The sequence below is a fragment of the Lutra lutra genome, chromosome 4, assembly GCF_902655055.1.
Source record: "Lutra lutra chromosome 4, mLutLut1.2, whole genome shotgun sequence".
Taxonomy (NCBI): domain Eukaryota; kingdom Metazoa; phylum Chordata; class Mammalia; order Carnivora; family Mustelidae; genus Lutra; species Lutra lutra.
In genome coordinates this window covers 46,825,236-46,852,480 of record NC_062281.1, presented here as the reverse complement: position 1 = coordinate 46,852,480, position 27,245 = coordinate 46,825,236, and the positions used below count along the sequence as shown (strand labels likewise).

At 36.9% G+C, this 27,245-nt stretch overlaps 2 protein-coding genes and 1 long non-coding RNA gene across 7 annotated transcripts in view; all 3 read left to right on the top strand.

Annotated features, from left to right (window-relative positions):
• RIPK2 (receptor interacting serine/threonine kinase 2) overlaps window positions 1–11,456 on the top strand; it is a 41,019-nt gene extending 29,563 nt beyond the window's left edge. For 2 of the 4 annotated variants that reach the window (XM_047726721.1, XM_047726720.1), the window contains exon 11: window positions 493–1,310. In XM_047726721.1, the coding sequence (XP_047582677.1) occupies window positions 493–830 (338 nt within the window). In that variant the 3' untranslated portion in view covers window positions 831–1,310. Of the gene's footprint in view, window positions 1–445; window positions 1,311–11,376 lie in introns of those variants that run through there. The other 2 variants (XR_007126753.1, XM_047726722.1) reach the window with 2 other exon arrangements.
• On the top strand, window positions 4,016–8,175 carry LOC125098186 (S-formylglutathione hydrolase-like). The gene is given in 3 exon segments (XM_047726723.1): window positions 4,016–4,274; window positions 6,438–7,040; window positions 7,042–8,175. Coding segments are annotated over 2 exon segments (879 nt in total). The 5' UTR covers window positions 4,016–4,274; window positions 6,438–6,458; the 3' UTR covers window positions 7,339–8,175.
• Window positions 11,457–16,174: 4,718 nt separating the features above from the next.
• Window positions 16,175–26,527, top strand: LOC125098187 (uncharacterized). Of its 2 annotated transcripts, XR_007126755.1 has the most exons (6): window positions 16,175–16,205; window positions 17,239–17,330; window positions 18,630–18,726; window positions 19,893–20,026; window positions 21,885–21,938; window positions 26,391–26,527. It is a non-coding gene; the product is annotated as an uncharacterized LOC125098187 (long non-coding RNA). The 2 variants fall into 2 exon arrangements; XR_007126754.1 differs by lacking the exon at window positions 16,175–16,205 and having other exon boundaries at window positions 17,217–17,330.
• Window positions 26,528–27,245: the final 718 nt, after the last annotated feature.

The window sequence follows — 27,245 nt, the reverse complement described above, 5'->3', positions numbered from 1 at the left end:
TTTTATTTCTTCAACGTGATAAATATATACCTTCTTAAGTAGGAAAGCACTTCCAGTCCTAGGAGAGTTGAGGGCTGACATGCGATAAAAGGTCCACATGGTATTCCATCAACATCTATCTAGGGAGGGAATGTTAAAAGGAGGTATGACTTAATATGTTACTAAAGGTGAAGTTATGTTTATTTAAAAATTATGCAGGTATCCTTTATATTAAAAAGTATATATCTATAACATAGATTGGGTTTTGCCCCTGTGGATTTATAGCATATAAAAAGGATTTTTCTGGGAAGGAAACTGAAGGGAAAAGAAGAGATAACCCAAATATCTGAGTGTTTCCTGAATATTAACAGTATCCCCCAAAATATTTGCATTCATATTGCACAATCATAGAAAATTAAGGGTTTTATTCCTTATTATTTCTTTGTTCATCCAATTTTACTCATAGCTATATATCTGTCCTCAACTGATTTGTAATGCCTTGCTCTTCTGCAGAGAGATTACAGCCTGGCATAGCCCAACAGTGGATCCAGAGTAAAAGGGAAGACATTGTGACCCAAATGACAGAAGCCTGCCTTAACCAGTCACTAGACGCTCTTCTGTCCAGGGACTTGATCATGAAGGAGGACTATGAACTCATTAGTACCAAACCTACAAGGACTTCAAAAGTCAGACAGTTACTGGACACCACTGACATCCAAGGAGAAGAATTTGCCAAAGTTATAGTACAAAAGTTGAAAGATAACAAGCAAATGGGTCTTCAACCTTACCCGGAAATACTTGTGGTTTCTCGATCACAATCTTTATATTTATTTCAAAATAAAAGCTTATAAGTGACTCTTTTTCAAGAAGAAAAATCATTCTATAAAAGGGTATTTTTTATTTCTGTTGCCTTTATCATGTTGTTTTTATAAAATCCACATGAGTATTAGAAGTTTTAATGAAGTTTCTTCTTCAGGTAAATATTACTCTTCTTCCATGACATTGTAGTATTTTTTTTTTTAATTAATATATTGGAAAGTCTGCATTTTGCTACAAGAGTTCAATTGTTTGTCTCTGGTTAATTGAAATTATTTTTTAACTGTAATAATTATATTCTTGTATATAACAATTTCTTAAGGTGTCATGCATTTCTCATGGAAGCCATTTTCGTATTCACTTTCTTATGCATTATTTATTACTTGTCTAAGATGCAGTTGGGCTTTTGGAAATGTAGCCTTTATATTTAAATTAGAGCTAGTACAGCATTTCTAACCTATACTGCTAGTTCAGGTCCTCTCCAAAAGGTTGTTCATTAAACTTTGTTATCCAGATTACATTTTTAAATCCTATTCACTGAATTCTTTAAAAAAAATGTTTTGAAAGTAAAATGATGCAAAGTATATGAAGAAAAAATGAATCTTTCAATATATGTTTCTACCCTCATTTCTGACCTCAACTAGCAACCACAGTAACCAGAAGTTAACAGCACAATGTTTATCTTTCTATACCCTTCTTCCTACTCATATGTATACACTCATGTGGGAGAGGGTCTTTCATTAATATTATTATAATACATCATACTACAACCTAATTTTTGCACTCAGTATTGCATCATGTGCAGCCTTCCAGATCATGTATAAATCTAACTCATTCTTTTTAATTGCCACATAATATCAAGGCTGCTTTTTAAATTTTTTTAATTTATTCACCAAGTTTAGCCAAAGCAATAGAGCATGAGTTATTTTTTGCTTAACAGCTTATGTCACTAAATGAAAACTTACAAGGCATAATTCCTCTTCTGAAAATGTTTATTAGTAATGTCAGCAATAAGTGTGATGCAGGATAAATTCTAAACAAACTTTCAAGAAGCACCAGATGCAGAGTATGAAAAAAGGAGATTGGAGCAATTAAATATTTTATTAAAATTATAAAATAAGTATTTTAATCTTCACTTGGAACTTGACAGTAACCTTTGGAACCTCATTACCATGTCTCTGAGAAATATGGAAATTAGTAGGGAAAAATGGAAACCAATTAAGTATATGAGTTATCTATTATATCTCTTATTTTTAAAGTGTTAGAATAAAGATTTAATTTGGGAAATAAGTTGAGAAGTTGGGTTTGTTTTTAGGTAGTACATAGACACAGCACTAAGTAACATTTAAGTCAAATACTCGGGAAGTTCTTTTCAGTTCTTCCTTGAACCTTCTAATTAAGTAAAGAGAATGTCACAGTTGTGCTGTCATCTTTTAATCCCTCTTGTTAAGAAAAAGAATAGGCTTCAGAACTTCAGAAACAATATTTAGCAAGAATTTTATTGTTTTTTAAATTGTATTTTATTTGAAAATGACCTACATATGTCAAGTGGTACTAGTTTTGTACTTATAATATGTTTTATTTTATAATATTCAAATAAAAAGACAATCAGAAATACTAAATTGAAATATAGGTAGTACATGAGTGTGACAGCAATCATAGAAGTAGTAGAAGGATGACATTAAGATTGTCACTCAAGGAAGAAACCTAATAACCTATAGTTATTGGGGTTTTTTTAACTAGATAGTACTGGATAATCTGAAAATGGCATTCTTTGCAGTGTTTTTTTTTTTTAATTCAACAAAGTTTAATTCATAGGAATTTACAGGGTTCAAAATAAACACAAAAATCAGTCATGTTTCTGTATACCAGCAGCAAACAATCTGAGAAGGAAATTAACATAATGGTTTAATTTACAGTAGGATCCAAAAGAATGAAATACATAAAATCTTACCCATAAGTGTAGGCCAGAGAGCAGCTGCATTAGCATCACCTGGAGCTTGTGAGAAATGCAGATTCATGGCCCCCATCTCAAACCTGAATCAAAGGGAGTAAGGTTCAGAAATCTGTTTTAACAAACCATCCAGGCCATTATATATGCTAAAGTTTGAGACTCTTTTTTTAAAAATGCAATAGAATTATGCATAAAATAATTTCCCTCTGGGTTCACACTGTTTTCCTTATGTCCATTTGCTACATTTGTCTTCCAGATGGATAGTTCAGAATTGAGGTTTAATTAGGAAATTTAACTTTTCTTTCTTTTGTACTTACTTGAATTTCCAAAACAATTATAGACATGTTTTACAATTTGGAAAGATTATTTAGACATGATCATCAGATCAGTAGATTGAATCCACCACTCAGCTTTTTAAAGAAGTACTTAAGAAAGGGACAAACACTCGAATTATGACAGCAGAAGAGCAGAGCTGATGTGGGACAAGACAAGAAACAAGACTAAATTTGCTGAAAGTTATACTGAAGAAATTGGCATCACTATGAAAGACTGGGGAGTAACAGTGGCAGTATCCAGCAGTAGGAGCTAGTTTTTATCTTCTTTGTCTGTCATTAATCCTCCGCTCACCCTCCCCCACCCTAAATACTTAATTTCCCAATTTGTGAAGAAAAATTATGATCAATTAGAATAACAGGAGAATCAGTAATCTTTCGCGTTAAGCCATCCTCACAAACATGTCATTGGTTTTAGAAATGTTTCTTCTCTATAGTCTCAATTCCATTTCTCAGAGCCCAGTTACCAATCTCTTTTCCACTCCTTCTTCCCTGGACCCTTTTTATTTTTCCCCAATTGCAAACACCCAGATTTCTTTTAAAAACGAAATTCCTTTGCTTGACTTGTCTGTCCCTTCTTATCCTTTTCCTCGAAAATTATGTTGCCTTTACTCTTGTTACCAATTTCATTCTTAATCTTTTAAAATTTTTAAAGGGACGATTGGGTGGCTCAGTCAGTTAAGCATCCAACTCTTGATTTCTGCTCAGGTCATGACCTCAGGATCTTGGAATTGAGCCCTTCATCAAGCTTGGTGGGGAGTCTACTTGAGGAATCTCTCTTTCCCTCTCCCTCTGCCCCCACCCTCCCTAAAATAAATAAGTAAATTTTTAGAGACAGAAAGCACAATCAGGGGAGAAGCAGAGGGAGAAAGTGCCCAAGCAGACTCTCTGCCAAGCTCAGAGTCTAATGCAGGGCTCGATTCCAGGACCCTGAGATCATGACCTGGGCCAAAATCAAGATTTGGTTGCTTAACCAACTGAACCACCCAGGTGTCCCTAATCTTTAAAATGTTTTTTAAGGTTTTATTTTTATTTTTGCAAGAGAGATCTAAGAGAGCATGTGTGCGCATGAGCTAGGAAGAGTGACAGACTGCCCACGGAGCAGGGAGCCGCATGCAAGACTCCATCCCAGGACTCTGGGATCATGACCTGAGCCGAAGGCAGACAGACACTCAACCAACTGAGCCACCCAGGCAACCCCCCTTTTTAAAATTTGATGTCACAGAAATAATGAATATCTGATCTCTAAGTTGCAAGGAGTAATTATGCATGGTTATGCCTCAAACTCCTTAAAGACATTAGATAGATGAGTATCTCATGATCAAAAACTTCTCTTGATATTAGAGGAGCCTATTACCTATTCAGGCAGTGTTCTTTTTTTTTTTTTTAAGATTTTATTTTTATTTATTTGACAGAGAGATCACAAGCAGGCAGAGAGGCAGGCAGAGAGAGAGGAGGAAGCAGGCTCCCCGCTGAGCAGAGAGCCCGATGCGGGGCTCGATCCCAGGACTCTGAGATCATGACCTGAGCCGAAGGCAGCGGCTTAACCCACTGAGCCACCCAGGCGCCCCTCAGGCAGTGTTCTTCATGTCTAGACAATTCTGTCAGGTTTTCCTACATTGCTTTAAAAATCTATTTCCCTATTGTATGTATCTATTGGTCCTTGTTCCAAACATTGGGATAGTCTGTAAAGTACATCTATGCCCTCCCTCACAAGACAATTCTTCTATTCCTGATGGCTCTTTTTTTTCTTTTTTTTTACTTTGAAATAATCCCTTCTTCCCTCAATTGCTATTTATAGGTATGGTCTGTATTTCTTTCAAAGTATGGTATCCATAACTGCATGTTATACTTCTAATCCATTTAGGTCTTATCAGCACAATTGGGATACTTCCTCCCTTGTAAGTAATATATTAAAAGCCTATTTTTTAACAGTCACCTGACATTACGTAGTTGATATGTAACTAAAGTGAGCTAAAAATCCTCTCTCTTTTGTAACTCTGCTGTTTTGCCTTATCTCTCCTTTTTTATACTTGAAGCTGAGTTGGGTTTTTGGTCCATATATAACACTACTCCTGTATCCCTCTTAATTTTTTGAAATTCATTATAGTTCCAACCACTCAGTATAGTTTTGATTCCTAAATCTGGAATTTCCCAGCTTGTTGTCCACAAACTTGACAAAGTTTCTTTTTGTAATTTCATCCAAGTTACTAATTAAAATGTTGAATGGTACTGGGCCAAGGAAAAGTCTAAAGAATGCCATAGGCTTCCTCCCTTCAACTTGACAAAGCTCGGCTAATCATCACTATTTAGATAGAACCATGCCCCTACTCACTGATGAATATAATTGAAATATTTTTAAAATGTTATACAATATTGCAAAAGACTATGTAATCTATAAATTGCACCAAATAATCTCTATTTCCAGGTCAATTTTTAAAGCATTGGCTTATTTTTTCATCTAAAATGTGTGTTTCAATGTAAGCACAGTTTTGGGGGGGATTTGGGAGGTGAGTACATTAAAATATTAAAAAGGAACATGTCCCCTGTCCTTAAGTAGAAATAATATGGTATTGCTCAGAATCTGCTTATGAAGTCTAGATGCAAGGCACTGTGTCCACCAAAATCTCATGATTTAAGGATACCAACGGTATAAAGAATCCCCAAATTCAACATCTGAAGACAAAAACTAAGAAAATTAAAGATTAAACAGAAACAACTTTAAAATAAGCATAAATAATCTCTTAGATTTGAGTGGATAAATCTTTAAAATTATAAGTTGCTATGAAATAGAAACAAAAATCTAAACAAAATTCAAACTATGATTCTCAAAAATAGTAACCCAGAAGCTGTTTATTCATTTTATTTCCAATATTTATTTATTTATTTGAGAGAAAGAGCATGTATACATGAGCTAGGCAGGGGGTAGAGGGATGAGGGGGAGAGGGAGAATCAGACTCCCCCTGAGCAGAGAGCTGGATACAGGGCTCTATTCTAGGACCCTGAGGTCATGACCAGAGCTGAAGGCAGATGCTTAACTGACAGGGCCACGCAGGCGCCCCCCAAAACTGTTCATTCTTAAAAATCGTCATATTTCTCACTCTACTACTGACCTAGGGAGTTTGTTACGGTAGATAGTCCACAGCTTCAACATCCAGACTCTATGCTTGATTGCTTTATGAGGATATTTGGAGACGCTGAGCAAATGGAGAAGTACCAACAAAATAGTGCAAGTGCTTTTCATTTCCAGTTTGAAATCTCTTCCCTTCATTAAGAATACAAAGAAGAGATGATGAGGCCCCGCCTTTCCGCGCCGCCTGGCTGCCGCTACTTTTCCCGCTGCCACAGTCGCCGAGGAACGAATATTCTAGAAATTAATGAGATTAATCTTTACTAATAAAGGAAGAATGGCATTGAAGGAGATTTCCAGCAACAAGTGCTTTGAAGGGTTGCAGAAAGTTTTTGAACATGACAGTGTTGAACTGAGCTGCAAAATGAAATTTGGTATCTATTTACCACCAAAGGCAGAAACTGAAAAATGCCCTGCACTGTATTGGCTGTCTGGTTTGACTTGCACAGAACAAAATTTTATATCAAAGGCTGGTTATCAGCAAGCAGCCTCCGAACATGGCCTCATCATCATTGCTCCAGATACCAGTCCTCGGGGCTGCAATATTAAAGGAGAAGATGAGAGCTGGGACTTTGGCACCGGTGCTGGATTTTATGTGGATGCCACTGAAGATCCTTGGAAAACTAACTACAGAATGTACTCTTATGTAACTGAGGAGCTTCCCTGGCTCATAAATGCCAATTTTCCAGTGGACCCCCAAAGGATGTCTATTTTTGGCCACTCCATGGAAGGCCATGGAGCTCTGATTTGTGCTTTGAAGAATCCTGGAAAGTACAAATCTGTGTCGGCATTTGCTCCCATTTGCAACCCAGTGCTCTGTCCTTGGGGCAAAAAAAGCCTTTAGTGGATATTTGGGAACAGATCAAAGTAAATGGAAGGCTTATGATGCTACCCACCTTGTGAAGTCCTACCCAGGTTCTCAGCTGGACATACTGATTGATCAAGGGAAAGATGACCAGTTCCTTACAGATGGACAGTTACTACCTGATAACTTCATAGCTGCCTGTACTGAAAAGAAAGTCCCTGTTGTTTTTAGACTACAAGAGGGTTATGATCATAGCTACTACTTCATTGCAACCTTTATTACCGATCACATCAGACATCATGCAAAATACCTGAATGCATGAAAAACTTCAGATAAGAGAATTTGTTCAAGATTATATGAAATTTGCTCAAGATTATAGAAAGGGAAAAATGATTTCAAGACATTGATTTCGTAGTGCTAAAAATGCATCATTCCGTAGTTGAATCACTTTATGGATAAATATGTAAAACCTGCTTATGATTTAAAAGTTATCCTACCAGTGTTCATATGGGAAATATTTGATACTTTACAACTTTGTCAAGGTCATTTGAAAGTCATTGTTGTATTAACCTCAAACCACAGAACATATGAATATAATCCCATTTTAATCATAGAATGCTAACTCAGGAACAGGTTTTAGAAGTTAATTTAGCCTAAACCCCTCACTTTGCCAGACTTGAAGTCTGTGAAAGCATGGACTGTCTTCATTATGTTCACTGTTAGATCTCTAAGTGTTTAGCAACTACTTGGCTTTTAATAGACATTTAATAACTATGTGTTGTTAAATAAGGAAGTAGGCTCAGAAAGGTTAAGTAAATTCCCCATCATTATACATTTATTTGTGAGACAGCTAAGATTAGAAGCCAGATTTCCTAAACCCATTCCACTGAAATTTCTTATCTCTTCAGCCAAACAGATTTGTGGACCTTGATTTCTGGAATCTCCCAAGAGACAAGAATTAAACAATAAGATTCAATCTGAAAATAGCTATATAAGGAAAGTTGTTTCATATGTTACTGTAAACACAGTATTTTCCTTCAGTTACATGGAGAAATTTAGTTTGGTGAGCTCATCAAGAATAGTAACCAGTCTCTGTAAGTACTCTATTGTGTTCCTTTAAGAACTTAATGAATAAACTTTTGAAACCTGAAAAAAAAAATACAAAGAAGAAAAAAGTAATTGGTTCTTTATTGATTTATGTGGTTTAATGAGATTATGACTTAAATGAATAGATACTGTGCTTGTTCAGAAAGGACATAAAGAGACTAGATGGAATATGATTTACTTTCTGAGCTTTTACCAATGAGAAATTAAGTTTCAACCTGGGGACCTTACATTCTTATATAATTTATTAAGATAAAATCATGCTCTGGATCGTTCTGTTGTACCATAGGGAGAAACTACTTTGCATAGGCTGTAACACTTTAATTTTTCTCTTTACTTTTTTCTTTTTTTTTTTTTTAGTGAGAAAATTTAAGTTCTAGTCTCTTAACATATTTCAGTCAAACAATATAGTCATGCCAGTTATAATCACCATGTTTAACATTAGATCCTCAGACCTTACTCATGTTATAGCTGGAAGTTTGTACCCTCTTGCCAGCGTTTTCCTATTTCTCCTACTCCCCAGCCCCTGGCAACAACTTTTCTACTCTGTTTCTGTGAGTGTAATTTATTTTTTCTTTTTAGCTTCCACACGTAAGTAATATTTTGCAGCATTTATCTTTCTCTATCTGGCTTATTTAACTTAGCATAATGCCCTCAAAGTCCATCCATATTGTTGCAAATGGCAGGATTTCCTTCTTTTTCATGGCTAATACTCCCGTGTGTGTGTGTGTGTGTGTGTGTGTGTGTGTGTGTGTGTGTGACATCTTTTTTATCCATTCATCCCTTGAGGGACATTTAAGTTTTTTCTATATCTTGGCTATTGTAGATAAAATATTTCTTTTAAAAAAGAATAAAAATGATGCCATTTTCTGTACTATTTCTTTACTGTTTCTATCCCTTGTTACTGCTGTTATTTGCTTCCCATTAACCTGATGTTTGATGAGTTCTCAGTGATTCATATGGCATGTCTGGTCTGGACAAAAGCATTTTAGAGGCTAATAAATAGAGACTGTTTTCAGAGACTCAGAGAAAACCTTTTGTATGTTTCCTTCTAGGCAAATTCAGGTTTTGGCATAATTGTTCTTCAGTTTGGTGACACGTATACAAAAACGTTTCTTTAAATATTCTTTAAACTTCAGAAATAATTAAATATTTAGTGTGTTAGAATGGAAAATGCAATACTGATGGATAAATTGTAGTGAACAAAGTATTTCTTAAGGAGAAATTTCCCCTCAGTAGCCATAAAAAGCCCTATAATCTCTACCAAAAGCCCCAACCTACTTTTGAGATTACAAAAGGTTTTCACTGGAAAACATTGCAGAAATTCCCAGTGGGCTAACAGAGAAAGAAAATATTTAAAAGTAGCAGCTAAGCTGACACCCTGGGCCATTCTGCTAAGGTAGGGGAAAAAAAAAAAGCACAATTGCCTCAGACAGCATCATCCTCAGTGGTGGAATTCTTGACTTCTTGCTGATGTACCCTCTCCCTGACAAGGAATGTAACAATGAAATTTATATTCATTCATTCTCAAAATCACTAGTGAATACTGACCATGTGTCAGGTAGTAGAGATGCAATGAAAAAAGTAAAAAGCCTGTCCTCAAGGGATTTTATATTCCAGTGGGAGAGGAAGAAAATACACAAACAAGAATTGGACAAATTTATGTAAGTGAATATCAAATAACAGTGTTGTAAAGAAAACAAAGAATAGTGGATTTCAGAGGGATTAGAGGAGAAGGACCCACCTTAGGTTAAAAAAAATGATTAGCATACTTTTTAAAAAAGCTAGGTCTGAGGATTTCCCCCAATAAAGAGGACGAGCCTGCCAGGTGAAGATTAGGAGGATGAGTGAGACCAATGCTACTGAAGGTGGTGACTAAGGACAAGGGAGCTGTGAGCTGAAGCCACAGTAGTAAGAAGAGGCCAGAATTACATAGAACTTTAGGGAAGAGTTTGAATGTCACAATAGTGTAAGGGAAGCCAGTGGATACATTCAAGCAGAGAAATGATACGATGTCCTACAGTTTATATGTTTGAAGATTACTTAAGTTGACAGCAGAGGAGCTAGAACAGCAAGAGCTGTTTAAGAGACTGTTCTATATAATATGATGCCTGGATGGCAGTGGGTAGAAATGAGATTTCAAAATTGAATTGTTGGGACTTAATACATTTTTTTTAAAATTACTATAAAGGAATACCCAGTTAGTCAATGCCAGATTTCTTTCATCTTTTTAAAATAGAATGTATTATGCCACATCTGTTTAATCTTCAAAGGTCCCCAAATTTCCACAGGGTAAAAGCCAATCTCCTTATTCAAGAACCCTTTAAGTTAACAGCTACATAGCTTTTCAGGCTCTGCTCCTAACATCACCTTCTACACTTCAGCTACACCAAACTACTCAGTTTTTCTTTTGTCATTGCCTTGCACATGCGGTGAATACCACCTGGAATGCCACTTACTCTCATGCAACCCAAGAACTCTGTCTGAGTCATCATTCCCAACCTTCAGGAAACTCATAGTCCCAGAGACAAGTTAGTTGCTGCTTCTCCATGAGCTCATTGCAGCCCAAGTGATCTTTTAATTTGTTTCAAATTTCTGCAGCAGACTGAGATGCCTGAGGGCAAGGACTATGCTTTGTTATTTGTATTCCTGGAACCTATCTCTCCTGAGTTTTTTAAACTGCTTTGGAAATGAATAAATAAATGGGTGGATCATGTTGAAAATTGACAGCATTTCAGTAACATTCTTCACATTATTGTTAGTTTGAGAGTTGCCAGAAGTTGTTTTTGCCATTGTCTTACACCATCTCATGAATAGCATCTCTTTTTCTTCCCATCACCTCACAGATGTGCTTCTAGCACAAAGTGGCTGGGCATTTTTCTATGTGCTGTTGTAAACATGTCACACTCAGTAAGGGAAAACCAGCAGAAGACAAGCAAGACAAGGACCAAGAAGAAAAAGTCCAAATGAAGCACAACATCCCTGTACTAAACAGCGTCTATCTCACCGTGGGGCATATGAGGCTCAGGCACACTTGTATCACCCAAGAAGTGTCTTAGAATAGTGCCTCCTTTAGGCTTTTCCTGATTGTTTGGACTACCATTGGACTTTTTTCACTGTTGGGACTTTATGTTATGCAGAGTGGGAATGTCCATCAGGTAGTCAGGGACAAGCTGTGCATACATCTTGGAAGCATTTCAGAGATTTACTACTGTCTTCCCCTGATTTTAATCATCTTTACTCATTGATCCAATAGGACAGATCCTAAAGGCAACCACACCTCGTTATCACACCTGTTTGGACAAACTATGATACCCAAAATGAGGCTGGGAAATGGATCGTGACTGCCTGCACATGTGAGTATAGTACTTTGCCCTTCAGGCTCTTAGAATCTTACTGGAGTCAAGGAGACTTCATAGGCTATTTTTAAAGCCCTATCAACCTAATATTTCAAATTTAGCTGAGGGCCAGTCTATTTGTGGAAAGTAGTCATTTGTATTTCTGATAATACTAAATGTTTAAACTTAGGGCCTTCATGTCCCTGAAAGTTACATTCATTTATTTCATCTTGATTTTTACTTACAAATTTTATGTAAAATAACTGGAAACTTCAGGTTCATTACCCCCTAATAATTTATGAACCTGGACTAAGAGTCTAAGTCCTAAGTTTAATTCTGTTCCATTCTATTCACTTATGAATCTTCTGTATGTTAAAAATGATGGAGACATTGAAATAAGGTCTTCCACAATTAGCATATATTCTATTGAGAGTGTAAGACATATATAAAGAATAGCATAAGCAAAAATGATATTCCATCAGAAAAGTATAAACAAGTGCTACAATATTTCAAATGTGAGATAATTCACATTTGCACCGGGGATCAGAAGTTTCTTAGAGAAGATGACTGTCAAGATAGACTTTGAAAGACTGAATTTTGATGCAGGGCATATACAGTAGAGCATTCCATGTGTAGAAAACAGCACAAGCAAAGGTATGAGGACAGGAAAATAAGAGAAGCAATCTATGTGAATGTCCTCCCTGAAATGGTGTAACAGGTGCATTCAATTTTCCCCATGTAGGCAGAAGAGAAACCTGGTGAGATGCAGTGAGGTGTTGAGACAAAATTCTACTTTAGGATCATTTTTCCAAATTTATCAGCCACTTTATTTTATTTATTTATTTATTTATTTATTTATTTATTTATTTATAGTAGACTCCACAGCCAGCATGGAGCCCAATGTAGGGCTTGAACTCACAACCCTGAGATCAAGACCTGGGGCATTATCAAGAGTCAGTCACTAAACTAAACCATCCAGGTGCCCTAAGCCACTTTAGTCATGGGTTGTAGAAGGGTAGGAAAAACAAAAGTAGATAAAGTCTTAAAACTACTATGTAAAACTGTTTCTTTATCAAATGATAAGTGTAGGATTTTTGTTTTTTAAACAATGGGCTTTTCTGCTTTTCAGAGCCCTTCCTGAATACTGATTCTTGTGAGAAGCTGTGCCTGTGACATAACCAGCATAAGGCTGTTTTTCACTTAACTGTGCTCCTTCTTTCTATTGGGACCATAATATTTATGCACTGCAGGAATGTGAACTAGGAAAGCAAAGTTCAGGATACCTTCATGGATGCAAAGATCTTGATGCTCATCTTAGTTATATCTAGGAATGGCTACTTTGTTTTTAAAGGTAAGACTAAAAACTAGGCTTATGCTAAGTAAATAAATAAACAAAAAATACCCATGAAGTAGTTAAGTAAATATGAACTACTCTATTACATGAATATCAACCTACAATATAGTTCTCAGAGACTAAGATAGACTGTTTAGTAGGTTCCAAGTTGCATCACCAAGTCTCAAATGTAGCCACTATTAAGTGCTCTGACCATAAAAAAGTAAATCTGTCCAGCTTTTACATTTTCAATAGCTTTTCAGCATATCTCATTTAATCCTCAAAACCAGGCTATGTTACCTAATGACCATTTAAGGAAATCCAAATGTTGTTTATTCATAAAAGACATCTTAACAGGTTTTTTTGGTTTTGTTGTTTTTTGTTTTTAATTTTGACACTAGGATGTGAATTTCAGATAGGCAAAAACAAGAATATTTTTTAAGAAGACAAGATATAAGTCATAAATGCCTAAAGATAAGAAATATTTATAGGCAACATTATCATAATACACAGCAATAAACAACAATGTTTATCAGAAATAATTGGTTTTTTAGAAATATTTTTTTAAAAAGCAAGGGATCTTTGAAAACATGATTTGAGAGAATATCAAAAAGCACTAACAGTTGTTTGTGATTAAAAGGAATTTCTACTATTCCAGGCATAAAATAACTCAGTCATTTTATAGAAAAGAAAAAAAGACCCAAGCTCTAATTGTAATCCTTTATCCTTTTGTTCGTTCATGTAACAATTTACAGTAAAAGATTTAACAATACACTTTTTTATGTTTGTATTTAGCTAATACAGGTATATAAATATACAATAATTGATACATATAAAGCTTTAAAATATTAACATATCAATATATCAAATAAAAGTGCATATATATTTTTTCAAATATATAGATATATCTTTTTCAAAATGGTAATTATGCATATTATAGTAAAGTTACCATTTTGTAAAACTATAAAAATTTTCTTAATAAGCAAACAAATATATATTTCAAAAACATCCTATAGCATAAATAAGGTGAGTTTTATGCCCACTTTATGGATCAGGAAGTGAAACTTGGGAAGATTAAGTGATTTCCCAAGGTTACCCAGGAAAGACACTCATGAAACCTTTCATTTGACAAATGCTGGCTCTGGCCCTGCCACATGCTAAGCATTAGCTAAACAAAGACCAACAAGGCGTACCCTTGTCCTTGAGGAGCCACACCCCATCTTGAATGCAAATCTTCAAAATCTTAGATAGGTATTAAAACAAACAAACAAATAAAACACCATAGTAACAGACTAAGGAAAAGGCACTTGAATATCAAGTTGGATTTAGGTTCCAATTCTACTATAGCAGTGTGGAGCCATTTGAGAAAATTACTGAAATATGCCAACTTTCATTTTCTGAGGCATTAAATGAGTGGCTCTCAGGTGAAATTCATAAGGACTTATCAATACCGAAAATTCAATGAAGTGTAGAGCATTTTGAATTGGTACTTATAGGTCTAAAGTCAACATTAATACCATCATGGGCTGAATATAGCTTTTCTTATGAGCTTGCTATTTTTGTAAGATATGTACTTTTTAAAAACCTTCTGGCTATAGTGTTTGTTTTACATATTACTAATGTACTTTTTTTTTTTTTTTTTGACAGAGAGATCACAAGTAGACGGAGAGGCAGGCAGAGAGAGAGGGAAGCAGGCTCCCTGCTGAGCAGAGAGCCCGATGCAGGACTCAATCCCAGGACCCTGAGATCATGACCTGAGCCGAAGGCAGCGGCTTAACCCACTGAGCCACCCAGGCGCCCCACTAATGTACTTTTAAGCCATGAAAATTAGCTCTATCCGAAGAAGCACCAGTAATACCTCAAATTAAGTCAAAAGCTTCACAAAATTATCTTTCAACAAGCATGTATTTTCCTCTCAGAGAGAAAAAAAGTGGGGGGAAAAAGGCATTTTTGCCCTTAAGGAGATCTTATTAGGAATAAAGGAGAAAACCAAAACCAAAACAACTATCCAAAATGTACATGTCTACGAAAAATAGTCAGGCCTTAGGAGCTGGAAAATTTGTTCCAAACATGATATGGAAATTAGAAAGAAACAGACACAAGTTGAACTGACAGGATAGCCAGGAGAAGGCCAGTTGGCTGTTTCCCAAGATACATGGCAGATGTTCTGGCATTCCCTTACCTCAATTCAGGTTCTGCCTTCAGATTTATAAAATCAGACATGGGCCTTGGCATTAAGCTGAGAGTGGATCCCTCCATCAAAGTGGTACCCACAGATTCTAAGACTGATAAATAAAATCAGAATGCAGTACCATGTTATTCACTAAGGAGGAGATCTAGAACTGTTGTTGAGCCTCCATGATTTTGTGAAAAACATGTTTTGTTCCACTAGTGAGATCTGCACTGAAACATAAATGGTAAACAAAAGAAGACAGAATAAGGGGTATCTGGTTATTTCCCCAACAGAGATACCATAATCAAGGCTTTAGACCTGAATACTCTTCCACCCAAGAAATGCCTCCGTGGACCTAACAAGGACCACTTCTCTCACCTTCTGCCACTTTTTCCAGTTAGTCATTCCTTAAATATGTTAGTTCCTCCCAGAAAACTTGCCCCTTTTCAAGTCATGAAATATCTCAAATGTGTAGAATATAACAAGGACTCCATATCCCACACATTCTAGGTGCTATATTTGTTTCAGACTTCTTTTTAAAGAAATAAAACAGTATAAAATGAACTAAAGCTTCATTCTTCCATCTTCCTCTCATCACCACCTTTTTCTTCCTAGAATAAATAACTGTCCTGATAGAAACATAAATCGCCTCATGCATATTTTAAGAAAATTTTACAACATATGAATATTTCCACAGTTGTGTCATTTCATAAATAGTACTACCTTATACATATCTATTTGCAGTTTCTGGTTGTCTGTCAACATACTTTTTAAAAGATATGACCACGTTGATATATTTAGCACTCATTTGGCATAGCACACTATGGCAGAAAATAGACTTTATGATTTTATGTATGGATGTATTTTATGTTTATGTGTAAGACACCTGATACAGAGCTCACAGGCCTAAAATCTAGATGTAGGCAGGGCTGCATTCCTTTTTAGAGACTCTAGAAGCAAATCCATTTCCTTGCTCATATAAGTTATTGCCAGAATTCTGTTCCTTGCAGTAGTAGGTCTGAGGTCCCCATTTCATTCTGCTATCCTCTGAGAGTTGTTTTCACCTTTTTCTTCTTCTTTTTCTTTCTTTCTTTTTTTTTTTTTTAAGATTTTATTTATTCATCTAAGAGAGAGAGAGAGCACAAGCAGGGGGAGGAACAGAGGGAGAGGGACAAGCAGACTCCAAACTGAGCACAGAGCCCGATCCAAGGACCCTGAGATCAAAAGGGAGACTGACCCAGGTGGGTCTGGCTTAATGAGGTGAACCCTTTAAAAAAGGGTCTAGAAGAAAGAGGTTGTCTCCTCTACCAGCCTTAAAGAAGCTTCTATGGCAACTTATTGTGGACTCACAAAAACAGGCATGGAATCTCCCTGCCAAATCTGCTTGTAGCCAAGGTAGTCACCAGAGCTGAGATGGGAATTTTCCAGCCATGGTTATGTCACCATTTTGGTGACCTGAATGGTTTCCAAGGGCCTGAATTAAATTATCCAATTCCCTGCCCGAAGAGCTAAGACTGCATCTATATCAAATTCATGTGAGGAGGTTGGCTGCTAAGACTTGTATGAGGAATTGATTTTGTCTACAATAACTAACATACAGTCTTGTTTCACTATTTTTATTTTTTAACCTTTTATTTCTGCCTTTGAAAAAATTCTAGCTTAGATACCCCTAAATCTGATTCCCAAACTGCTGCATTTTTATAGAGATCCCAATTTCCTATAAAATCTAGAAAAAAATAGAGAAGAAAATTATGAGGACCCACGTGAGAGTAGAGTTTGGCCTAGTATGCATTTATCAATTCAGCACTAGATAATTGTGGGGAACAGAATCTAGAGAAATGTTTGTAAACATGTTTGATGTGGATACTATTTTTCTTTTAGGTTTTAATTGGCTAACTTACAGTTCACTAATACTCTCTGCATGAACAATAGGGATCATCAGTTTATTTAGTATCGGGTCCATTTCATTCCAAATCTCTATATCCTGAGATCAGCACTAAAAATGAACTAGAGGGGCGCCTGTGTGGCTCAGTGGGTTGGGCCGCTGCCTTCGGCTCGGGTCGTGATCTCAGGGTCCTGGGATCGAGTCCCGCATCGGGCTCTCTGCTCGGCAGGGAGCCTGCTTCCCTCCCTCTCTCTGCCTGCCTCTCTGTCTACTTGTGATCTCTGTCAAATAAATAAATAAAATCTTTAAAAAAAAATGAACTAGATTCTCAATAATGAGTTTTCTTTTTACTAATAACTTTCTTTTCTTATTCCCTCTCTGCCCCCCAGACATTTGGTAATAAGGCCCTAAGCCACATTCAGAGACTCCTATTACAGTGTCATGCTTGTGAACTGAATTCATCAATCATTATAGCATCCAGGTAAGAAAATCAAATGCGCTATGGGTTATTTTTGTTTTCAAAGCTCAGCTAAGGAAAATCAATAACTTCTTATGTTTTGTGTCACTAATGAACAATAGCCAAGCCTTTTGATTATCTCTTGGTCTTGTTTTTACCATAAATCTATTTCAGGGATTTCAAATGTTAAAATAGAGATTCTGTTTGGTCATGTTTGTCTTTCTCTAGTTAATGCATAAAGGTGGCCCATTTTAAATGGACTCTAAAAGAGTCAATCTTTTCCAGGATGTGGGAAAGCAGGCTTTGCATGAAAACTGTTTAGTAACATCACATACTGCAAATAGTTGTCAGTCAGGATAATTGCAAAACAAAGTGAAAATGTGGAAAACTGCTGAGTGAATGAATCCACAGGGAGAAGAGCCAACTGATGGACACAGCAAAACAAGCTGTAAAAAATCAATGCTAATACACACCACCTACCCAGTGTCCTTAAAATCAGATCCCTTGCTTGGCCACCCCACAACTGGCTAGAATAATGATGGGCCCTCACAAAGCTGCTCAGCAAAGTAATTGCAAAGAGAGAAGAGGAGATTAGGGTGTAGGTGTGCTGGAAGGAGATTTTGGGAAAATGTTTCTAATTTAGATGATGAGTAGGAAGGATGGAGCAGTTCCCACCATCATTTGAGTCTTGGGTATTTTTATTAAAATGATAATAACAAATTAGTTTTCCTAATCTTATCTCATGCTATAACAAACTTGTGAAATTATTGCTATCAATGCTATCATTATCCTTATCTTCAGATTGAGTAAACCAGCATATTCAAAGTGACCTAACAGATTTATCCAAGGTCATATCAGTAAACAGTAGAGCTCAGGACTGACCTTTCAGACTCCAGTCTTAATGTCTTTTCCACCTTGCCATACATCCTCTAGCTAGTAATGACAGAGCTCTGCTTCTGTCCATGTAGGATAGGATTTGGCTCCCATTTTTCATTTTCTTTTGGTTGTCTTATTTAGCGGTTGCATTAAATCTCAGTAGACAGTACTGGGTCCTATCTGCTCTTCTTCCATCCTTTTCTTACTCCTAATCAGCAACTTGGAAAGAAAAAAAAAAGGTAAATACAAGGGGATTTCCAGTTCTACTGTCTGGTTCCTGTGTGGTCTTTGATTTTTCAGAAGATAAAAAAAAGTACCTCAATATGTGTGCCATCTGAATTTCTCTTTTTCTTGCCTTACATATTTACATAAGAAATATCAGTTGTTGTGTTTGCAGAGCATCTGATGACAGCTAATACCTCTCATTCTTCACATCCATTTTTTCAGGCTCTTGTATGTGGGCCCAATCAAAGGGCACCTTCTCTGCCGTTTAAGCAGGATCCAGGTGGAGTGATTCATACTGTTCCCTGCTCTTCTCTTCAAAGTAAGTAAATCTGATGTGCATCTTATAGAAACTGTTACTGTCAAGAATTCTTTGCTCCTTGCACTCATTTTCTATATTCATTTACATGAGAATGTTGATCTCCACCCAGCTTTAAGATAAGGAATGCAGGGGGGCGCCTGGGTGGCTCAGTGGGTTAAGCCGCTGCCTTCGGCTCAGGTCATGATCCCAGGTCCTGGGTTCAAGCCCCACATCGGGCTTTCTGCTCAGCAGGGAGCCTGCTTCCTCCTCTCTCTCTGCCTGCCTCTCTGCCTACTTGTGATTTCTCTCTGTCAAATAAATAAATAAATAAATAAATAAATAAATAAATAAATAAAAGATAAGGAATGCAGGGGCCTATGTCTTGCTGAGTCCCAAAGGACAACAGCACCTTAGGAAGATTCCTGTTCTGTGAGGCACCTAAGTAAGAGCCTGGGCCAGAGACTAAGCAGAGATAAACAAGATGTAGAGTCTGAAGATAGGAAGGCTCCCAGAAACTTTTACTTTAACTGAGTTGTCATGAATTGGAAATTTCCCTGTGGTTAGGGAAACAGGAGGAAAAGGAATAGTCAAAAAAGAGATTATATAGGAAGAAGATACTGAACATAAAATGGATAACTTGCACTTAGTTTTTCAGTGCTTACTGTGTGCTACACACTAGATGTCTTCACAAGATGGGATAGAGATTGGCTTGGGACAAGACATTGGGCAGCCAGATGGTCTTTTAAAACAATGAAGCACATCATTTGGTTCTCCTTCAAAGGCAGGTTCCCCTTGTAAACAAAATAAAATCCAAATTCCTTAGCGTGTCACACAATGCCCAATGAGATCAGCCCTGAGAATTTCTACAAGTGCATCTCCTGCCACATCCACTATATTTTAGTCCCTCTGGCTTTTTTTTTTTCTGTTTTACTGGGCAAATCTTTTTGCTTCTCCAGGGCATTTGTATTTATTGTTTCCTGACCTGCTTATCCCTCAACTTTAAGCTCTTACCTCACATACTTTGAGAAGTCTTTCATTAGCATCTTGAGATAGAAGCCATCTTTCCCCAACTCATTGCCCAAGACTATCTCTGTCCCATCTCCCTGTTTTACATATAATCCCACAGTATTGAATAAACCTAAAATGTCTGTTTGCTTTGTATTATCTGCTTTCTCCAACAATTATAGAATTGTTATAGAAGAAGAAATCTTATAGAAGCTCTGTGGAAAGCGAAATCTTGTATCTCTTAGTACTCTATCCTCAGCATCTAGAAGACTTGGCAATCATCTATTGAATAAAGGACTGAATCACTGTCACGAGGGTAAGCTGAGGAGTACTCATGTTCAAGAGAAGTGATATTATTTTACAGGGTTTTTCTGGGTAGGGTTTTCCAGAGGAGAAAACTTAAAGGCTGGGGGTGACTGGGTCGCTCAGTTGGTTAAGCATTTGACTCTTGGTTTCGGGTCAGGTCATGATCTCAGGGTTGTGAGATCAAGCCCTGCATGGGGCTCTGCACTGGGCATGGAGCCTGCTTAAGATTCCCTTTCTTCCTCTTCCTCTGCCCCTCCCCCCACGCTTCCTTCTCTAAAAAGAAAAATAAAAAGAAAACTTAAAGTCTGAGTTGATAAGACATAAATAATAATCCATGAGTAACTACCTTATAAAAGTTTCTTAAGAAAGGATCTTAATATAGCAAGCATAACTATATTCATTGCGAATATATACCAATGAATTCAAATTTTATCTGTATAACACTACTCATTTTTTGTGTTGGTACGGCATGGTAGCTATGATGTATCTTCTGGTGGAAGACATTTTCCAATTCATCATCATTCCTTCAGCTACTGGCTCTATGTCAGGCTCTCAATTATAGGATTAATGTATGTAACAGCTTGAAAGACCAAGGCCAATCAGAGTGAGTAAAATATATACTATCTAGGAATGCCTTACTAAATTTCTTGAGAATTTTTAACTAGTATATATTAATGCATTATTTATATGATTTCTTATTAAATTTTAAAAATAAACCCCAGAAAAGCAGAGAGAATCTTTGGGAAAAAAAAAAACACAACTTTTTTCTTAATTTTTTGAAGTAGACTCCATGCCCAACATGGGCCTCAAACTCATGACCCTGAGATCAAGAGCCACAAGCTCTATCAACTAAGCTATGCAGGCACCCCTTGAAAAAAAAAAAAAAATCATTCTTGACCCAATACCTATATATCTAGGAATTTATTCTAAGATTAAAATTTAACAAAAATGAAAATATATGTGTGACAATGTCAACTATATCTTTATCTGCAAGACCAAAAACATACAAAAGAAAATATCCATTAACTTGGTGGACAACTATATGGATAATAAAAATGATATCTATATAAAACCAAGAAATATTTGTATAACAAAATATTTAAATGAAAATAACATAATAAAATATAGCATTAGGGATGCCTGGGTGGCTCAGTGGGTTAAGGCCTCTGCCTTCAGCTCAGGTCATGACCCCAGGGTCCTGGGATGGAGCCCCGCATCAAGCTCTCTGCTTGGCAGGGAGCCTGCTTCCCCCTCTCTCTCTGCCTGCTTCTCTGCCTACTTGTGATCTCTGTCAAATAAATTAATAATCTTTAAAAATATATATAGCATTAGTAGTATGATATGTTGGACTTTGGAATATGACATCCTTATTCATATAGCCAAATCACATGTAGTTGCTTATAAACCATATGACCTTTGGTATATCCATTAACTTTACTAAACTTCTGTTTTCTCATTTATAAGCTAGAAATATCAATAGCACCAATTCTATGTCATAGGAGCAATTTTTTGTTAACTAAAATTCATTTATAAAAATTTTATTGAAATGCCTCATTAAAAATATTCATGTGAAAGTCATTGACTCTCAAAAACTGTCACCTTCTTTGCAACACTCATTACTTTTTTTTTAAAGATTTTATTTATTTATTGGACAGACAGAGATCACAAGTAGGCAGAGAGGTAGGCAGAGAGAGAGGAGAAAACAGGCTTCCTGCTGAGCAGGGTGCCGGAGGCGGGGCTCAATCCCTGGACCCTGGGATCATGACCTGAGCCGAAGGCAGAAGCTTTAACCCACCGAGCCACCCAGGTGCCCCACACATTATATTTTAGATTTAACTTTTGTATCTCCTCATTGAAATAATTAACAGAACCTGCTGCTGTGTTATGAAGTGCTTTGCCAGGCTTACTATACAATCTTGCTGGTGAGTAATACATAAAAATTAAGAACTAAAACTAAACAATAAGAAATAAAGTACTAATCACTTGGCAAAGCTGTGGTTTTCATTTGTTTTCTTGAATTATATTCTTTTTTAAAGATTATTTATTTATTTATTTATTTGACAGAGAGAGAGAGAGAGAGAGATCACAAGTAGGCAAAGAGGCAGGCAGAGAGAGAAAGGAAGCAGGCTCCTTGCTGAGCAGAGAGCCCAAAGTGGGGCTCGATCCCAGGACCCTGAGATCATGACTTGAGCTGAAGGCAGAGGCTTAATCCACTGAGCCACTCAGGCACCCCTTGAATTATATTCTTATTTACCATCATAAGCCACTTTTTCTTCAGAAGAGAGGTAGTGAAGTTTCATTCAGGGACAATTAAGAGATGTTGAACTATTGGGGTGCCTGGGTGGGTCTGTAGGTTAAGCATCCAACTTGGTTTTGGCTTAGGTCGTAATCTCAGGGTCGTGATATCGGCCCCCAGTCACGCTTTGCGCCTAGCATGGAGTCTGCTTAAGACTCTCTCCCTCTACCCCACCCCACCTCTTCAAATAACTTACTAAGAAAGTAAGTAAGTAAATAAATAAATAAATCTTTTTTTTTATTTTATTTTTTATAAACATATAATATATTTTTATCCCCAGGGGTACAGGTCTGTGAATCACCAGGTTTACACACTTCACAGCACTCACCATAGCACATACCCTCCCCAGTGTCCATAATCCCTCCCCCCTCCCAACCCCCCTCTCCCCATCAACCCTCAGTTTGTTTTGTGAGATTAAGAGTCACTTATGGTTTGCCTCCCTCCCAATTCCATCTTGTTTCATTTACTCTTCTCCTACCCCCTTAACCCCCCATGTTGCATCTCCTCTCCCTCATATCAGGGAGATCATATGATAGTTGTCTTTCTCCGATTGACTTATTTCGCTAAGCATGATACCCTCTAGTTCCATCCACATCGTCGCAAATGGCAAGATTTCATTTCTTTTGATGGCTGCATAGTATTCCATTGTGTATATATACCACATCTTCTTTATCCATTCGTCTGTTGATGGACATCTAGGTTCTTTCCATAGTTTGGCTATTGTAGACATTGCTGCTATAAACATTCGGGTGCACGTGCCCCTTCGGATCACTGCGTTTGTATCTTTAGGGTAAATACCCAGCAGTGCAATTGCTGGGTCATAGGGTAGTTCTATTTTCAACTTTTTGAGGCACCTCCATGCTGTTTTCCAGAGTGGTTGCACCAGCTTGCATTCCCACCAACAGTGTAGGAGGGTTCCCCTTTCTCCGCATCCTCGCCAGCATCTGTCATTTCCCGACTTGTTAATTTTAGCCATTCTGACTGGTGTGAGGTGATATCTCATGGTGGTTTTGATTTGTATTTCCCTGATGCCGAGTGATGTGGAGCACTTTTTCATGTGTCTGTTGGCCATCTGGATGTCTTCTTTGCAGAAATGTCTGTTCATGTCCTCTGCCCATTTCTTGATTGGATTATTTGTTCTTTGGGTGTTGAGTTTGCTAAGTTCTTTATAGATATTGGACACTAGCCCTTTATCTGATATGTCATTTGCAAATATCTTCTCCCATTCTGTCAGTTGTCTTTTGGTTTTGTTCACTGTTTCCTTTACTGTGCAAAAGCTTTTGATCTTGATAAAATCCCAATAGTTCATTTTTGCCCTTGCTTCCCTTGCCTTTGGTGATGTTCCTAGGAAGATGTTGCTGCGGCTGAGGTCGAAGAGGTTGCTGCCTGTGTTCTCCTCAAGGATTTGGATGGATTCCTTTCTCACATTGAGATCCTTCATCCATTTTGAGTCTATTTTCGTGTGTGGTGTAAGGAAATGATCCAATTTCATTTTTCTGCATGTGGCTGTCCAATTTTCTCAACACCATTTATTGAAGAGGCTGTCTTTTTTCCAGTGGACATTCTTTCCTGCTTTGTCGAAGATGAGTTGACCATAGAGTTGAGGGTCTATTTCTGGGCTCTCTATTCTGTTCCATTGATCTATGTGTCTGTTTTTGTGCCAGTACCATGCTGTCTCGATGATGACAGCTTTGTAATAGAGCTTGATGTCTGGAATTGTGATGCCACCGACTTTGGCTTTCTTTTTCAATATTCCTTTGGCTATTCGAGGTCTTTTCTGGTTCCATATAAATTTTAGGATTATTTGTTCCATTTCTTTGAAAAAAATGGATGTTACTTTGATAGGAATTGCATTAAATGTGTATAGTGCTCTAGGTAGCATAGACATTTTCACATATTTATTCTTCCAATCCAGGAGCATGGAACATTTTTCCATTTCTTTGTGTCTTCCTCAATTTCTTTCATGAGTACTTTATCGTTTTCTGTGTATAGATTCTTAGTCTCTTTGGTTAGGTTTATTCCTAGGTATCTTATAGTTTTGGGTGCAATTGTAAATGGGATTGACTCCTTAATTTCTCTTTCTTCTGTCTTGTTGGTGGTGTAGAGAAATGCAACTGATTTCTGTGCATTGATTTTATATCCTGACACTTTACTGAATTCCTGTACAAGTTCTAGCAGTTTTGGAGTGGAGTCTTTTGGGTTTTCCACATATAGTATCATATCATCTGCAAAGAGTGATAGTTTGACTTCTTCTTTGCCGATTTGGATGCTTTTAATTTCCTTTTGTTGTCTGATTGCTGAGGCTAGGACTTCTAGTACTATGTTGAATAGCAGTGGTGATAATGGACATCCCTGCCGTGTTCCTGACCTTAGCGGAAAAGCTTTCAGTTTTTCTCCATTGAGAATGATATTTGCGGTGGGTTTTTCATAGATGGCTTTGATAATATTGAGGTATGTGCCGTCTATCCCTACACTTTGAAGAGTTTTGATCAGGAAGGGATGCTGTACTTTGTCAAATGCTTTTTCAGCATCTATGGAGAGTATCATATGGTTCTTATTCTTTCTTTTATTAATGTGTTGTATCACATTGATTGATTTGCGGATGTTGAACCAACCTTGCAGCCCTGGAATAAATCCCACTTGGTCGTGGTGAATAATCCTTTTAATGTACTGTTGAAATCTATTGGCTAGTATTTTGGCGAGAATTTTTGCATCTGTGTTCATCAAGGATATTGGTCTGTAGTTCTCTTTTTTGATGGGATCCTTGTCTGGTTTTGGGATCAAGGTGAGGCTGGCCTCATAAAATGAGTTTGGAAGTTTTCCTTCTATTGCTATTTTTTGGAACAGTTTCAGGAGAATAGGAATTAGTTCTTCTTTAAATGTTTGGTAGAATTCCCCCGGGAAGCCATCTGGCCCTGGGCTTTTGTTTGTTTGGAGATTTTTGATGACTGTTTCAATCTCCTTACTGGTTATGGGTCTGTTCAGGCTTTCTATTTCTTCCTGGTTCATAAATAAATCTTTTTAAAGAGATATTGAACTATTAATAGAGATGAAAGAAGGAAATAATCAGAAGAAGAAAAGAAAGCAAAAGGAGTAAAAGAACTCTGATAAAGAGAACAGATGCGATGGGTTGTTGAAATGCAGCAATAAATCTGGGTATGCTTTTCACAGATGGCTGTGATTCCAGATGATGAGATAGGATATCTATGAGCAGCATTTTACTCGGTAGTTTGATTTCAATGAAGCTATTCAAAATTTAGAAAAGTTGAGGTAATATGGCATACTGTTTCTGGCTCATGAATTTACGCTCAAGGCTGTGATACAAAATACATTACTGAGTATACAACAATGCCCCCATGCATTAGTGATACAGGCTGTGGTGATCACATTTGGTTAAAAAACTAGCTAGCTTATTGATTCCTGTAATGTTGGCAGCGTTCAATGAATATTATAAATACCAAGAGATATTTTTATCTCCTCTTTCATAAGTTTATTAGAAGATTTGTGCTTTTTACCTAAAGTTGTTTTTGTTTATGATTGGTGTTACCAATTTGAAATAGTGCAGTAATTAATCCCAAAGCATTTCAATCCAGAAAATCGGCATTGGGAGTTAATATGTTTCTTAAATGAAAGGCACAGATAAAATAATTTTAGTTTTCCATTCTCTTGATGCTTTTCATGACCAAATGAAGGTTGGGTTAAAGTATTAGATATTACCATGGGCAGTCAAGAGTCATGTATTCCTGTGACTCAAATTTCTTGTGTTCAGGGTCATCTCTAATGTCAAAGATAGCTCTGAATTCGTCACTATGTTAGCAAAATTAATACTATAATTCTTGACCCACTGTTTTTATTTCTAACATGAGGTGCAGCCATGGGGTAGAGTAGAATATGGGAGACAACATGGCAACAGTTGTAGGCAACTTACACCAGGAAAATAGGGCTGGTGAAATTAAAAGCAAGTGTTAGAGAGGATAGGCCAATTGGTAGTTCCTATATTTATATACTCATATATTTTTGTTTATATTATATACTCATATATTTTATAACATATATTTTTATTTTCCTTTATCTGTAGTTAAGACTCTTCCTCCCTGGGTACCTGGGTGGCTCAGTCAGTTAAGCACCTGCCTTCAGCTCATGTCATGATCCCAGAGCCCTAGGATTGACTCCCATGTCAATCTCCCTGCTCAGTGAGGACCCTGCTTCTCCTTCTGCCCCTCCCCCAACTCGTGGGCTCTCTCTGTCTCTCAAAAATAAATAAATAAATAAAAATTTTTTTTTAAAAACTTCTTTCCTGTAGTTTATTGCTTGTGTACACTCTTCCTGGCAATATTCCCCCTCTAGGGGATAAAATCAACTCCTTAATTGGAATTGGAATTTATCTTGATTTCCTGCATATTTCTTGAGAATACATTTAATAGTAAAAAATGGTCTTCAAATTTACAAAGGCTATAGTAAGAAATACAAACTCAACACTCTTTTCATTGCATCCTGTGACTTGTAATGATACCCATGCAAGCGAAATAGAAGTTTGTATGTGTAAAATGCTAGGACTTCCCTCTTTCACTTCCCTCCAAAATACACTCACACGTAGGCATCTAAAAGCATTTAGCAGTGTCTAGCACAAATCAGGCACTTAACAAATGTTACTTTCCCTTTCCTTTGTGTAGGACTGTGTTCATCACCAAGAATTGCCTTGGGGAATAATGGATAAGGCAAAAAGCAGGGAGTAACTCAGCTGTTAGAAATGTGAGCTTCGGGTATCAGACCTGGTTTTGAATACTGACTTCACCATTTAGCAGTTCTCTGTCCTTAGGAAAATTAGTCAAACTCTGATTCTTAGTTCCCTCATACACAAAGTAAGGATACCACTAGGCCATAGGATGGTTGTTAAAAGTGATGAGCTATTGCATGCAAAGCATTTAACAGC